At 38.1% G+C, this 14,553-nt stretch overlaps 1 protein-coding gene and 1 pseudogene across 8 annotated transcripts in view; one reads left to right on the top strand and one right to left on the bottom strand.

Annotated features, from left to right (window-relative positions):
* SNTG1 (syntrophin gamma 1) overlaps positions 1–14,553 on the top strand; it is a 924,527-nt gene that overhangs the window by 581,059 nt on the left and 328,915 nt on the right. For all 7 annotated transcript variants that reach the window (XM_017965333.4, XM_035276805.3, XM_054246489.2 and 4 more), the window contains one exon: positions 10,601–10,703. In XM_017965333.4, coding sequence (XP_017820822.2) covers positions 10,601–10,703 — 103 coding nt within the window. The remainder of the gene's footprint in view (positions 1–10,600; positions 10,704–14,553) is intronic.
* Positions 1,734–3,706, bottom strand: LOC118148530 (ras-related protein Rab-8A pseudogene; annotated as a pseudogene). The gene has a single exon (XR_013528227.1). The product of XR_013528227.1 is annotated as a ras-related protein Rab-8A pseudogene (transcript).

Below are 14,553 nucleotides of genomic sequence, written 5' to 3'. Positions count from 1 at the left end.
TATTATCAGTTGCACTAAAATTTATTATTATTAGAGCTGACGGCTGAACCTACATTCTTAATTGGAATAACTAATTATCAAAATCAAACATAATTATACACTATTTTAGGCTGAAACTTTAGGAGTTCTAAAATTTTAAGTTAGTCATAGTTCTTTTTTTCGTCATGTAACCGGTAGACATTCCTGCTGGGACTTTTCATTTTAAACAACATAAAATTTAGACTAGAAATGCCTATTGAAAGGTTCCTATTTTATTTCTCTATATTTATGAAATATTTTTAAAAATTAAAATGCAGAGGAACATAGTGAATGAATGCATACAGTGCCTCCTCCGGAACATCACATTCCCTTTCTTGAGCTCTGGCGTCAACAATAATCTGACTCCCCATCCTTAGCTCGATGTGTTCCTCGCTTTTTCTTTTTTTTTTTTTTTTTTTTTTTTTTTTGAGAAGGAGTTTCGCTCTTGTTACCCAGGCTGGAGTGCAATGGCGCAATCTCGGCTCACCGCAACCTCCGCCCCCTGGGTTCAGGCAATTCTCCTGCCTCAGCCTCCTGAGTAGCTGGGATTACAGGCACGCGCCACCATGCCCAGCTAATTTTTTGTAATTTTTAGTAGAGACGGGGTTTCACCATGTTGACCAGGATGGTCTCGATCTCTTGACCTCGTGATCCACCCGCCTCGGCCTCCCAAAGTGGTTCCTCGCTTTTTCAGCTCTGTTCTGTATCCTGTGGTTGCAGCCACTCAAGATGAGGGCTGATGTGTCTCAATCATCTCACATTCTTTCCTCTTCTAGGGGTGTTGTTTCCTCCACATTCCAAATTAGATTTGACTTCACATAACGGATTAACCCACTACTTCCAAAAGTTATGCGATAAGGTTTTCTTAGAATCAGCTCTATAACCTACTTCCCAGCAGGTAATTTCGGCTACTACACTTGATTTCCTTTCCAATCCAACAGTACAAGCTCTCGTGAATATTACAGACTCATTTCTTGGTTGAATGCTTCTCTCTTAAGAAAGCCTTATCTCCTGCCCATGGCTGGCAAATGCCATGACCCTGTGAGCAATCTACAGTTGTAAATGTGTGTGTCCGCAGGAAACCACAGAAGGGTTGTGTGCTCCCTCACTTTGCCACCAGAAGACTCCTCTGTAAAGCTGAATGTGCTAGTAGACTCAAGGGCAGGAGGACTCCCTAACCCCAGCATAAAATGCTTTAAAGCTGTCACCCCATGATACCTGTAATAAGCCAAGTTCTTATTTTTCCTTCAGTTCATAAACCAGTGCATAAAAAATGATTGATTTATTTGGTGTCCACCTAGAGTCACTGTTTTAGAATGAACAGTAAAACATGTTATAGTTTTTAGATTAGCAGAGTTATTTTATCTGTAAAGGGACCTGTTTCGTCCTTCAAAATCAATCCTCAAAGTCATGTTTAAGATCCTTTTCAAACAGGACCCAGAAGGTTAAGGAAATAATTTGCTTATATCAAGTGGGATGAGTCCAATGTTAAGGCAACACTCCCGGTGGCTGTTTTCCGTCATTATTACTCCCGGGCAGAAGCACATCAATCTGACTCTCTTAAGATCAAAATCTTACTGGATTTCCTGATATCATGTGAGGCCAGTAACTAAGATCCTCACAAGCTAATCTTCCTGCCCTTTCTGTCTGTGAAGTGTGGTGTGTGTGTTTCCTATTGTGTGCTTAAAATAAGCCCCAGCAAAGCAGCAGTGTCCTCTTTTTTTGTTTGTTTGTTTGTTTTCCTTAAGTGCATTTATTGATGTAAACAGAGCATGTTAAATTCCGGGGGAGAGCAGACTATTACTGATATGTTGGCTTTAATTCAAAAAAAGAAGAAACTATGATACCAATGGTTTGGATCAACAGCAGCTTAAGGAGGAAAAAAAAAGATAAAAGGAAAGGAAAAAAAGTGACACCCCTCTGGCTTGGTGACCTGGTCCCAATCGCAGTCTCTACAGGACAGCAGAGCTGTCAAAACAGAACCCAATGATGATGGCTGAAAATCAACCCGGAATGCTGTGGGGTCAGCCTGCTGCCATGGAATGCCTCGTGTCTCGGCCACGTCTAGCCAGAGGTACGACACACTTGCTCCCAATAACCCGGGTCTGCCATTGGAAGTTAAAGACGGAATCGCTTCATGGCACTACAGATCTGGAAAAATAAAAATCTCAGCTAGAAAGAACGTCCGATTTGGAGACAGCGGGAGGAAGCGAAAGGGTGGGGGCCATTTTGGTGCTGAGCAGAGTGTGTTCTGAGTTCAGAAGGACCACGCGACGGCTGCGGCTGTGTTTTCGGGGTCATTTGTAGCAGACACAGTGTCCCCTTGATGCTCGATGGGGACTGCAGATGGGTATGATGGGACTGTGGACAGGAGAGGCTGCTCCAGGCTTCTTTCCTTCTCAATGCTTTACACAGGATTTCCTTAATTTGTGCTTTCCTTTGGTTTAACAGTGAAATAAGAAGAGTGAGGGGGCAAAATGGTTTCTTGTCATTTGCCCAAAACTGAGAGAAGAGGCAGAAGTGGGTGCCAGACCTCCTGGGTGATGCTTCCTGGGCCTAGTGGTTGGTTGCCTTGCTCAGGGTATGGGACCAGTTGCTCCTGGAGCCACTGCTGGCCTTCTGGGACCTCACTTCTGTGGTGGGGGATGTGACTGAGCCTCCTAGTGGGGTTTGTGTCGCAGAGAGGCAACGAAGCAAAGGCCCAGAGACAGAAGCCTGACACTGGCTATGGTTGATGGTCGCACCTTAACTCCCTCTCTCTCTGGACACACAACATCTGGGTGGGCCCATTCAGCAGACATTACAGGAAAAATAGCAATTTTAACTTATTCCATCTCCGAAGTTGAAAAAGATCAGTTACTAAAATAAACGATTTCTCAATTGCATTCTGGTGGCCGTGGGCCCAGTGGCCACGGCGCGGGCGGGGCGTTGGAGGTGGGAGGGCCCCGGCTGAGTGAGGGGCTCACTCAGAATAGGCACAGTCGGCTGGGCTGAGCGAGGCTCAGAGTAAGGCGGTGTCCCTCACAGAAGAACACATCGGAAAAAGCTGCTCCTCTTCCGCAGGTCTGGTGTGATTTTGACTCCCTGGTTGCTCCCCTGGGGGCTGTTGCCTTCCAATTCTTCGTCCATTTTTGCTTTGATGTCTCTGGCAAGAGTGCAAAATGCGTTTTCCACGTTGATGTTGGCCTTCGCGCTGGTCTCCGTGAACTCGATTCCACAGTCGAGGGCCAGCTTTTCTCCGTTCCTTGGAAACCTGTCTCTTGTGGTTCTCATCACACGTGTTCCCGAGCATCATCGTTTCAACATATGCAGAGCCATGCTCCTCAATGTTCCGAATCCAGTTCCGGGTGTTGTGGAAGGACTTCTCGTCGGTGACGTCATAAACCAGCATGATGCCCATCGCACCCCTGCGGTAGGCTGTCCGGATCGTCCGAAACCGCCCCTGACCGGCTGTGTCCCGTATCTGCCGCTTCATTCTCTTGCCGTCGAGCTCTATGGTCCTAATTTTAAAGTCCATTCCTATGGTGGAGATAAACGTGGAGTTGAAGGCGTCCTCGGAGAAGCGGAACAGGACGCAGGTCTTCCCCACCCCCGAGTCCCCGATCAGCAGCAGCTTGAACACGTAATCGCAGGTCTTCGGCAGGTTACACTCTCTCCCCGACAGGAAGTGCAGCCAGCGCCTATCCATTGGCCACCAGCCCCGTCCATCAGCGCCGAGCCTGCTCCTTATTGGCTCCAGGCCCGCAGCCTGTCACCGCGGCCCACACTCGCCCCTGAGTCCCGCCCACCGCACGTGTCCTTTTTCTATCAATTAAAAGCAAGCTGAGCTAAGAGCATCCTTGGCTTTATATCCCAGAACAGTGGCAGGTAGCTAATTCCTCCTTAGAATCTCACAGAAGATAGAACGGCCTCCAAGGTGAAATCAGAAAGGGCAAAGAACCGAAAAAGGTTGTATGAAATTTTCTTCTTAATAGATGAATGGAACTTAAGAGTTTTGGTTCATGAACTGAGTCATCAGATTTGTAGTGGTTTAAATATTAGATTAAAACCATACATATCTATCTGAATTCAACTTCTCTTTTCTGTTCTTATTCATTGTCACCATTTATCAACCCTCTTTCTGGGGTACTCATCTATAACACTTTCAGAGAATAACTGTACTAATACTTTAATCAAAATTCGTGACATTTTATTTGAATTATAAAATGCGGATGAAAGTAAAAAGGACAACTGGATTTATTGGTGCAGATTTCTGATTTGGCAGGAAGAATCCATTCATTATTATTTACGATATAGAACCTATATTTTCCAATCTGACAGTATCAGGCTGACATAATATGCATTTAAAGCATAGAAGAAAAGCAGAAACAAAATGTACTACCTCAATCCTATTCCCTGAAAAGATTAAGAATCCGGCATTAATTAAGAAATATGTATTTGTCAAACACTTAAAATTATGATTACCTATATAGATACTCATAAGTGACCTTATATTTTAAAAACTCATTATCTCTGTAGGGTGAGTTTTTATTATTGTTTACTGTTCTTGTGCTTTTCATTTATACTCGAGCAGAGCTTTAAGATTGAAGCACATGTAAAGTCTTAAAAGTAAAACAATCACCCATTGCCTATTTCGTAGTCAACCATATTTAACTTATACACATCATATTTTTCCCGTATCTATACCCATATTTAAGTATTCCCATATTTACATACCTATTCCCAATTGATTTTCATACTGTTATGTCTTTTGGTTTAATCCTAGATATTATATTATCTACTGTACATTTACTATAGAATATGAATACTTAGCTGTTTTATCCCACTGCCTCATACATTTTATGTTATCAGAAATTTCTAATATTACATTCCACTGTAAGGATATACCTCAGTTTGTTTACCCATTTACCTTTTGACGGACATTTGAGTTGTCTTAATTTTCTGATAAAAAATATAGCTGGGCCGGGCGCAGTGGCTCACGCCTGTAATCCCAGCACTTTGGGAGGCCGAGGAGGGTGGATTACTAAGTCAAGAGACCGAGACCATCCTGGTCAACATGGTGAAACCCCGTCTCTACTCAAAATACAAAAAATTAGCTGGGCATGGTGGCGCGTGCCTGTAATCCCAGCTACTCAGGAGGCTGAGGCAGGAGAATTGCCTGAACCCAGGAGGCGGAGGTTGCCGTGAGCCTGGGTAACAAGAGAGAAACTCCGTCTGAAAAAAAAAAAAAAAAAAAAAAAAAAAAAAAAAGCTGCCGTGAGTATTCATAAAAAGTATTTGTAAGGATGTTTACTTTCATTTCTCTTGGATAAATTTCTAAAAATTAATTTACTGAATTATATAGTACATACATGTTTCAATTTTATGAAACTGTTACATATTTTCCAAAATGACGGTGACTTTATTTTATTCTTATTCTCTGAGAGTTCCAGTTTCTCCACAACCTTACACACACTTAGCATCTGAGGCATATCTAATTTGGACATTCCAGAAGATTTATAGTGGTATCTCATTACTGTTTTAATTTACGTTTCCCTAATTGCTATCATATTGAGCCTATTTTCATGCACTAATTTGCCATCAACATAAGTTCAGGAATATATCTGCCTAAAACTTTTTCTTATGTTTTATTGGGTCATTTGTATTATTATTGAGTTTTGAGTGTTTTAAAATATATTCCAGATATATATTACTTATCAGATAAAGATTTACAAAGATTTTCTCCAAGTTTGTGACTTTCTTAAAAACATATTGCGTGGGAAAAAAATGGTTAAATTTTATTACTCCCAACTTAACAATTTGTGTTTTTATGGACTGCACTTTTGGAAAAAAAAAAAAAAAATCCTAACTCACTGACACAATGGTTTTCTCCAAAGTTTATTTCTAGAAGTTTCATAAGCTTAGACCTTACATTCAGGTAACTGAGTCACTTTGATGTAGTATTAGTATTAATTTGTATGTCATGTAAGGTGTAAAGTTCTTTTTCTTTTCTAATGAGGATTTGAAATCGTCCCAGCACAATTTGTTAAAAACATTTTACCTTCTCTACTCCTTTTCAACTTTGCTGAAAAATAGTTGTTTGTTTTTGTTTGCATTTAGTTTTGGACACATATTACATTATTATTTTATTTATTTATTTATTTTAAATAACACAATGTCTTGATGATTATAGTTTCTTTATATCTGTTAAAATCAAATGAAGTTGGTTTAATAGCTTTGCTTTTATTTTCCAAAGGTGGCTTGCTTATTCTGGATTTTTCAAATTTCCATGAATTTTAATAACAGTTTGTCAATTTTTATAGAGAAGTCTGCTAGGATTCCCTATTGTCAATTAGGGTAGATAAATTTGAGTTTTGTGACATATATATTTAAATGTTTAAAAATTACTAATAGTGTATTGCCTACAGGGATTTTATGTATGTATGTAATGTATGTATGCATGTATGTATGTAATGTGTGTATGTATGTAACGTATGTATGTATGTAATGTATGTATGTGTGTAATGTATGTATGTGTGTGTGTAATGTATGTATGCATGTAATGCATGCATGCATGTATGTAATGTATGTATGTATGTGTGTGTGTAATGTGTGTATGTATGTAATGTATGTATGTAATGTATTATGTATGTGTGTAATGTATGTATGTATGTAATGCATGTATGTCTGTATGTATGTATGTATGTATGTATGTATTTCGGAGACAGGGTTTCACTCTTGTTGCCCAGGCTTGAGTGCAATGGAGCAATCTAGGCTCACCGCAAACTCCGCCTCCTGAGTTCAAGTGATTCTCCTGCCTCAGCTTCACGAGTAGCTGGGATTATAGGCCTGCACCACCACTCCTGGCTAATTTTGTATTTTTAGTAGAGACAGGATTTCTCCATGTTTGTCTTATTGGTCCCCAACTCCAGATCTCATGTGATCTGCCTGCCTCAGCCTCCCAAAGTGTGGGGCTTATAAGCATAAACCACTGCACCGGGCCAGGCCTTTTATTACTTTTATTAGATTGATACATAAATATTTCATAGATTTGGTGATTTTATGAATGGGTATTTTTAAGTTAGAAATTCTGATTGTAGAGTAATATAATTATTTTATATTTATCTCATTTTCTGAAACTCTGCTAAAAATATTAGTTATGGTTAGTTCCAGTAGCATTTTTAATTTTTTGGTAGATTCTAATGGATTTTTTTGTAAGCCATCATGTCATCTGCAGATAAAGATGCTCTTGCTCCTTCTTTTCAAATATAGATACCTACTTGTTTTTTCTCTATATTGCCCTGCCTAGTACCTTTATGGAAATGTTGACTAGAAGCAGATAGTGTCGACACTTTCATTTTTTTTATATTTAATGATGATATTAAATGATAAGGCTAAATAATGATGTTAAATGATAATGATATTAAATGATAAAAGACTAAAGGATACTACCCATAGGTTTTTTTATAGCTTCTCTCTGTCAGTTTCAACTTTAGTCTTTTATTTTTTAATAATAATTTTAGAGCTTCTTTCTGTAAGTTCGAGGAAGTTCTGTTCTACCATTTACTTTGGTTAAAGTGCTCAACAGATATAAATGTTGAATATTGCCAAATATTTTTTGATATTTCAACTCTGTTTTTTATGTGCTTAATTACACTGATTGATTTTCTAATGTTAAACCAACCTTGTATTCCCAGACTAAACTCTAGTTGATCATGTTGTATTATCTGATTTGCAATGATGTTGCATTCTTCGATTTGTTAAAACATTTAATAATGTTTACATAAGTCTTTTATTTGGCTCATTTTAAAAGTTTCAAAGTTTGCTCTGTTTTATCTTTAGTTTGTAGAACTTTAGTTATGATGTGTCTTAGTGTAGAATTCTTTGGCAGTATCCTTTCGAGGTTGGCTAAATTTCTTAAGTCTGTGGGCTCATGTCTGTCATTCAATTTGAGAATTTTTCATTTATTATAGGTTTAAATACTCTTTGAGCTCCTCTTCTTTCTCCTCTCCTCTGTGACTCATATGATACATGATATACATTTTATATATTTAGTTACTATCCTGCAGGTTACTGAGGGTTTTTTTTTTTTGGCTATATCATCTCTATTGTTCAGATTGGATGAATTCTATTATTCTGTCCTCATCTTCGTTAATTCTCTTCTTTCTCATTCCCACTTTGTTACTAAATTACTCCCAAGTTTTAAAAAATTTATGTTATTATAATTCTTACAATATAAATTTGGTAAATGTACATTGTAAAAATATTTGTATAATATCTATTTGGATATTATAATGTATAGCTTATTTCTTTGCTGAGATTTTATAATTTTTAACTTGGATCAAAAAAACTTGTAATTTCTTATGGCAACATTTCTGCTCAAATTGCTCCACAATCCTTGTGAGAGAGTTCCAATATGTGATTTATCTTATTTGTGATCTTTCTGGTTCTCAGTATGACATATAATTTTTACTATATCCTGGTCATTTTGTTTATTATCTTAGGTGACTCTCGCTCTTACTTGAGATTTCGTTTTTAAACAGAAATTTACTGTTTAGCTCATGGGTTCGTGGGCCATGGTTCCATTTATGATCTGCGTTTTAGAGTCATTTAGTGCTGTTTTGTTCTGACTCATTTATCTCTTGTCACTGGGCATCTACTGTTCCCTGCTGCTGTAGTTTGAAGGGATGGAAAAAGTTTCCCAGGTCAGTGCTGGTTATGGAGGCTTCCTTCCTGCTGCAGAGGAGGCAGGATAATAGGGAACTTGGAGCAGGTCAATCTTTGCTGGTCCTTTCCACTAGGATGGTGTATCTAGGCAGGGGAGGGTAGTCTTAGGACCTTGACAGAGGGGCCTCCCTCCCAGGCACTTATGAGGAGGAACTCCTGCCAGTGTTCCCTGTCACACAGTACCCCTGAGTGGGACAGAGGATTCTCAGGCCCAGGGAAAAGGGTGGCACTTCTGCTGGCTTCCCATTGTCACCACTCACTGATGATTGTGGCCTTGTGTGGTTATTAGTGGGGCTCCTTTACAAACCAGAGGTGGTATGAGCTTTTTAGAGTGCTTTCTGTTTTAATGTCGGGGCTGAGAAAATGCCTGGCCTGGTTGGTGTTCCTCTATTTAGTGGAGCAGGTAAAGGATACCCTGTCCAGTGCTGGCCTGAGACCCTAATCAGGTCTTCCTTCTTCTGCCTTTCAGAGTTCTTATTTGTTTTTCTCTTGCATTTTGTTCAGTGTTTACAGTTGTACTTCTTGGGGAGGAGCAGAGAGAGATGAGCCTGTGCCTTTTTTTTTGAGATGGATGTTTGCTCTTGATGCCAAGGCTGGAGTGTAATGGCACAGTCTCGGCTCACTGCAACCTCCACCTCCCAGGTTCAAGTGATTCTCCTGCCACAGCCTATCAAGTAGCTGAGATTACAGATGCCCACCACCAAGCTGGCTAATTTTTAATTTTAATTTTATTTTTAGTAGAGGTGGGGTTTCATCATGTTGGCCAGGCTGGTCTCAAACTCCTAACCTCAGGTGATCTGCCCCCCTCAGCCTCCCAAAGTACTGGGATTACAAGTATGAGCCACAGCATCTGGACACCTGTGCCATCTTGTCAGAACCAGAAGTCATTTTAATTGGTTTTAAGTAGCCAATTCTTTAATGACCTGAAGTCAAGCAATTTTTCTCTATACTTAACAACATATATTTCCATGTTTATTAACTGTTTTCTCACAGATTATTCTTGTCTCCTTATTTCTGTGATGGTTTAAAATTATAAATATATTTATATCTTTTTCAGGTGTGTTTGCTACAAGTAACTCTTCAGCTTCTTCTTTTAATTTTTGTAAATTTTAAAATGTTTACATTGCTTACATATTTTGGATATGATTTTTGGAGAACTTGACATTATTTTAACTGGAAGAACTCGACTTACTAATTCTACACTTTAAAAAATGTTGAGAATTATTGATCATAACAGACTTCAACATTAATAACAACCGATGCTATTGATGATGACAGGTTTGCAGGGAAAGGAAAAGAAAATGTTAAATTAAGTAGAAGATGTAATGCCTATTTATTTTTTGCAAGAGGATTAGAATGAATTGGGTTAATTTGATTTATCTGAATCGGCACTCTGGTCAGTGTCGGCAGAATCAGCTTTTATTCTTTTAGAATCATTTTATCTTATATCTTCGTCTATTTTATGTTGCGTAACTGATGCTCCAAAGCTTTTCCTATTTGTTGGTGCATAATAGCTGTTCAACAAGTATTAATATTTGCTAATGAATACAGTGGTCTGAACACTATACCCGTCTTTCTGTGGACTTCATGATTCCTCATTGCCTAATATAAACCATGAGCTCAGGAAGACCTCAGTAAGTGTGAATGGAAGATGTAGATTGTGTATAAATCGGATCACACAATGGTGATGGGAGGACCAGCATCCATGGCTCTTACTACAATGATAAATAATTCACTCCCTCTATCTTTTATAAAATATTTCTGATTACTAGGGAAAAATGAAAGGTGGAAGAGGCAATCAATAATTTCAAGGCTTTGCAACCATGTAAAAATGATAAACATAAACATAATTGTATTTTTTCAAATTCTTTTTTAGGTTCAGGTTCTTCGGAATGCTGGAGAAGAAGTGAATCTGACGGTGTCATTTTTAAAAAGGGCACCTGCCTTTCTCAAACTTCCATTGAATGAAGATTGCGCATGTAAGCATTCATAACGATAAAGTGCTCACATCATTACAGTTACATAGTCATTTAGACAATAATTAGTGATTTCTTCTTGTCGTTGAGACTTTTGTCTGACTATAAATATTTTTATATTAGCAAATGCGCTACTAACCCTTATAAAAAAGAAGCAGATGTTATTTTTCTTGAAGAATGTATTCACAACATTATAGTTTTTTCCTAGCCTACAACTGGAGAAGTATTATTTGTTTTAAAAATAAGCACATCAAATATCATGTATGCATTATGCATATCTATTAAATTTCATCAGAATATTTGGTGCATATATTTTCTCTAACTAAAAATGAAATACTTTGATTTGATTACTGGTCTTTCTAAAGAAGAATACTTCAGTTGTCGCGATGAAAGAAGGAAGATGGAAGAAAGCATTTGCCTTTGTGGGAATGTACTAATTTACGTAGGACTACTTAGAAAGTTATTTATCAATTTTATTTTCCTGTTCCATTTTCTAAAATGAAATGTATATTATCTAATACTTTCATTAAAAATTTGAAGGATAATATAATTTTCACTGAAACATAATTTGTATGCAATAAAGTGCAAAGATCTTACACAGTTGGGTCAGTTCTGAAAAAACACACATGCGCTTAATCCACTTCTTACAATCATGAAACTTCCTAGTAAATAACAGTCCCAGAAATGACTACTCACACTTTCTCCATCATGCATTATTTTGCCTCTTCTAGAACTTTATAGAATGGAATTACACGTCATTTATTTTTTATTCTGGCTTCTTTCTACATGAACAATTTCTTTCAGATGAATTTATGCTGCACATTTCTTAGTCTGTTCATTTACATTGCTGTTGATTATTGCATTGTATATATGGACTAAATTTATTAATGCATCTTGCTGTTGAAGATACCAGCACTGTTTCCACTATTTTGCTATAATAAATAAAGCTGCTGGGAAAATTTTCTCTCTCTTTTTTTAACGAGTCTCACTCTGTCATCCAGGCTGGAGTGCAGCGGCATGATCTTGGCTCACTGCAACCTCCACCTCCCAGGCTCAAGCAATTCTCCTCACTCAGTCTCCTGAGTACCTGGGACTACTGGCACATGCCACCACATCTGGCTAATTTTTGTATTTTTTGTAGAGATGGGGTTTCACCATGTTGGCCAGGCTGGTCTCGAACTCCTGACCCTGTTGTGATCTGGCCACCTCAGCCTCCCAAAGTGCTGGGATTACAGGCGTGAGCCACTGCCCAGCCAACATTCTTTTTTTTAAATTTGTTTTTTAAGTTCTGAGGAAAAAGTGCCGGCTTGTTACACAGGTAATCTTGTGTCATTGGGGTTCCTTGTACACAAATCAGATACTAAGCTTAGTACCCACTAGTTGTTTTTCCTGATCCTACCCCTCCTACCACCCTACACTCTCTGAAAGGCACCAGTGTGTTTGGTTCCCCTCTATTCGTCCATGTGTTCTCATCATTCAGCTCCCCCCACCACCTTTTTTTTTGAGACAGAGTCTTGCTCTGTCACCAGGCACCAGGCTGGAGTGCAGTGATGCGATCTCGGCTCACTGCAACCTCTGCCTCCCAGGTTTAAGCAATTCTCCTGCCTCAGCCTCCCAAGTAGCTGGGGCTACAGGTGCATGCCACCCAGCCCAGCTAATTTTTGTATTTTTAGTAGAGACAGGGTTTCACCATGTTGGCCAGGATGGTCTCGATCTCTTGACCTTGTGATTTGCCCCCCTCGGAGCTTTCACTTCTAAGTGAGAATGTGAAGTATTTGGTTTTCTGTTCTTGTTTTAGTTGGCTAAGGATAATGGCCTCCAGCTCCCTCCATCCATGTCCCTGCAATGAACATGATCTCGTTCTTTTTTTTTTTTGTGATGGCATTGTAATCCATGGTGTATTTGTATAATATCTTTGTTAGCCAGTATATCGTTGATGGGCATTTAGGTTGATTCAATGTCTTTGCTATTGTGAATAGTGTTGCAATAAATGCCCATATGCATGTGTCTTTATTATAGAATGACTTATGTATTTTGGGTATATACCATTCAACTCAGCAATCTCATCACTGGAAGCTTCTTGTACAAGGCTTTTGGAAGTTTCGTAATTTTATTTTACTACAATAAATACCTAAGAATGGAATTGCTGAGTAACTAGATAGATGTATAATTAACTTCTTAATAAGTTGCCAAATTTGGAGGGGTGCAGCAGCTTATGCCTGTAATCCCAGCATTTTGTGAGGCCAACAAACCTGTGCTCAGGAGTTTAAGACTAAACTGAACAACATGACAAAACTCCATCTCTACAAAAACAATTTGCTGGGCATGGTGGCATGTGCTTGTGATTTCAACTTGTTGGGAGGCTGAGGTGGGAGGATGGCTTGAGCCTGGTAGGTGGAGGATGCAGTGATCTGAGATCATGCCAGTGTACTCCAGCCTGAGTGACAGAATGAGACTTCATCTCAAAAATAAATAAATTAATTAAAATATACAAAATGCCAGATTTATTTCCCAAGTGATCATATTTTTTATTGTGGTAAATAACACAACATAAAATTTACCATCTGTACCATTTTAAGTGTTCAGAAGAGTCGCCTTAAGTCTATGCACATTATTGTGTAACATATCTTTATTCTCTCTATTCATCCATCAATCAGATCAGTGAGCATTTAGGCTGGTTCCACATCATGGTTACTGTAACTAATGCTGCAGTGAACACGAGTGTACAAATATCATTCACAACTCCACTTTCAGTTACTTTCGATATATTCCCAGAAGCAGTATTGCTGCATCATATGGTAATTCTATTTTTAATTTTTTGAGGAATGATCATACTATTTTCCATAGTAGCTGCATCCTTTTACACTCTTAAGTAACAGCAGCAAAGCTTCCAGTTTCCCCATATGCTCACCAACACTTCTTATTTTCTGTTTTTTGCTTTGTTTTGTTTTGGTTTTGATAGTGGCTATTCTAATGTTTGTCAAGTGATAACTCACTGTGGTTTTGACTTGAATTGCCCTGATAATCAGTGATGTTGAGCATCTCTTCATATATATGATGGCCATTTGCATATCTTCTTTGAAGACATGTCTATTCCAGTCTTCTGCCCAGTTTTAAATCTGGTTATTTGCTTTGTTGTTGTTGAGTTGTAAGAATTCTTTAAATATTCTGGATATTACCTTATTATCAGACATACAGCTCGAAAATATTTTCTTCTATTTCAAAGGTTGCTGTTTCACTCTGTTGGTCATTTTATTTATTTTATAAAATTTTTAATTCTTCTGTAGCCATGTCTATTTTGCCCCAATGCCTGTGGTTTTGGTGTGATATCCAGGAAATAATTGCCAAATGCAATGCCATAAAGATTTTAATCTAAGTTTTCTTCTAGGATTTTTTACAGTTTCAAGCCTAATGTTTAGTTATTTAATTTGTTTTGAGTCAATTTTTTGTACATAGTATAAGTGCCCAACATTCTTTTGCATGAGGATATCCAGTTTTACCAATATAAGTAATAGAAAAGAAGACTTAACATGTTCGTTAACATAATTTGATTACATTTGAGAATTAATTTCAGGGTTATTCTGTTCCATTCTTCTGTGTGTCTGAGTTAATTCCAACAGGACATTGTTTTGATTACTGTATCTTTGTAATATATCTTGAGGTCAGAAAGTGTAAAGCCCCAGTTCTGTTATTATTTTTCAGGAATTTTTTTTGACTATTCAGAATTCTTTGAGGCTCCATATGAATTTCAGCATAGCTTTTCTATTTCTGTAAAATAATACCATTGTGATTTAATAGGGATTCATTGAGCCTATACATCACATTGCTTAGTATGGTCATTTTAACAATATGA

The sequence above is a fragment of the Callithrix jacchus genome, chromosome 16 (assembly GCF_049354715.1).
Source record: "Callithrix jacchus isolate 240 chromosome 16, calJac240_pri, whole genome shotgun sequence".
Taxonomy (NCBI): Eukaryota; Metazoa; Chordata; class Mammalia; order Primates; family Cebidae; genus Callithrix; species Callithrix jacchus.
This window is presented reverse-complemented; position numbering and strand designations above follow the sequence as displayed.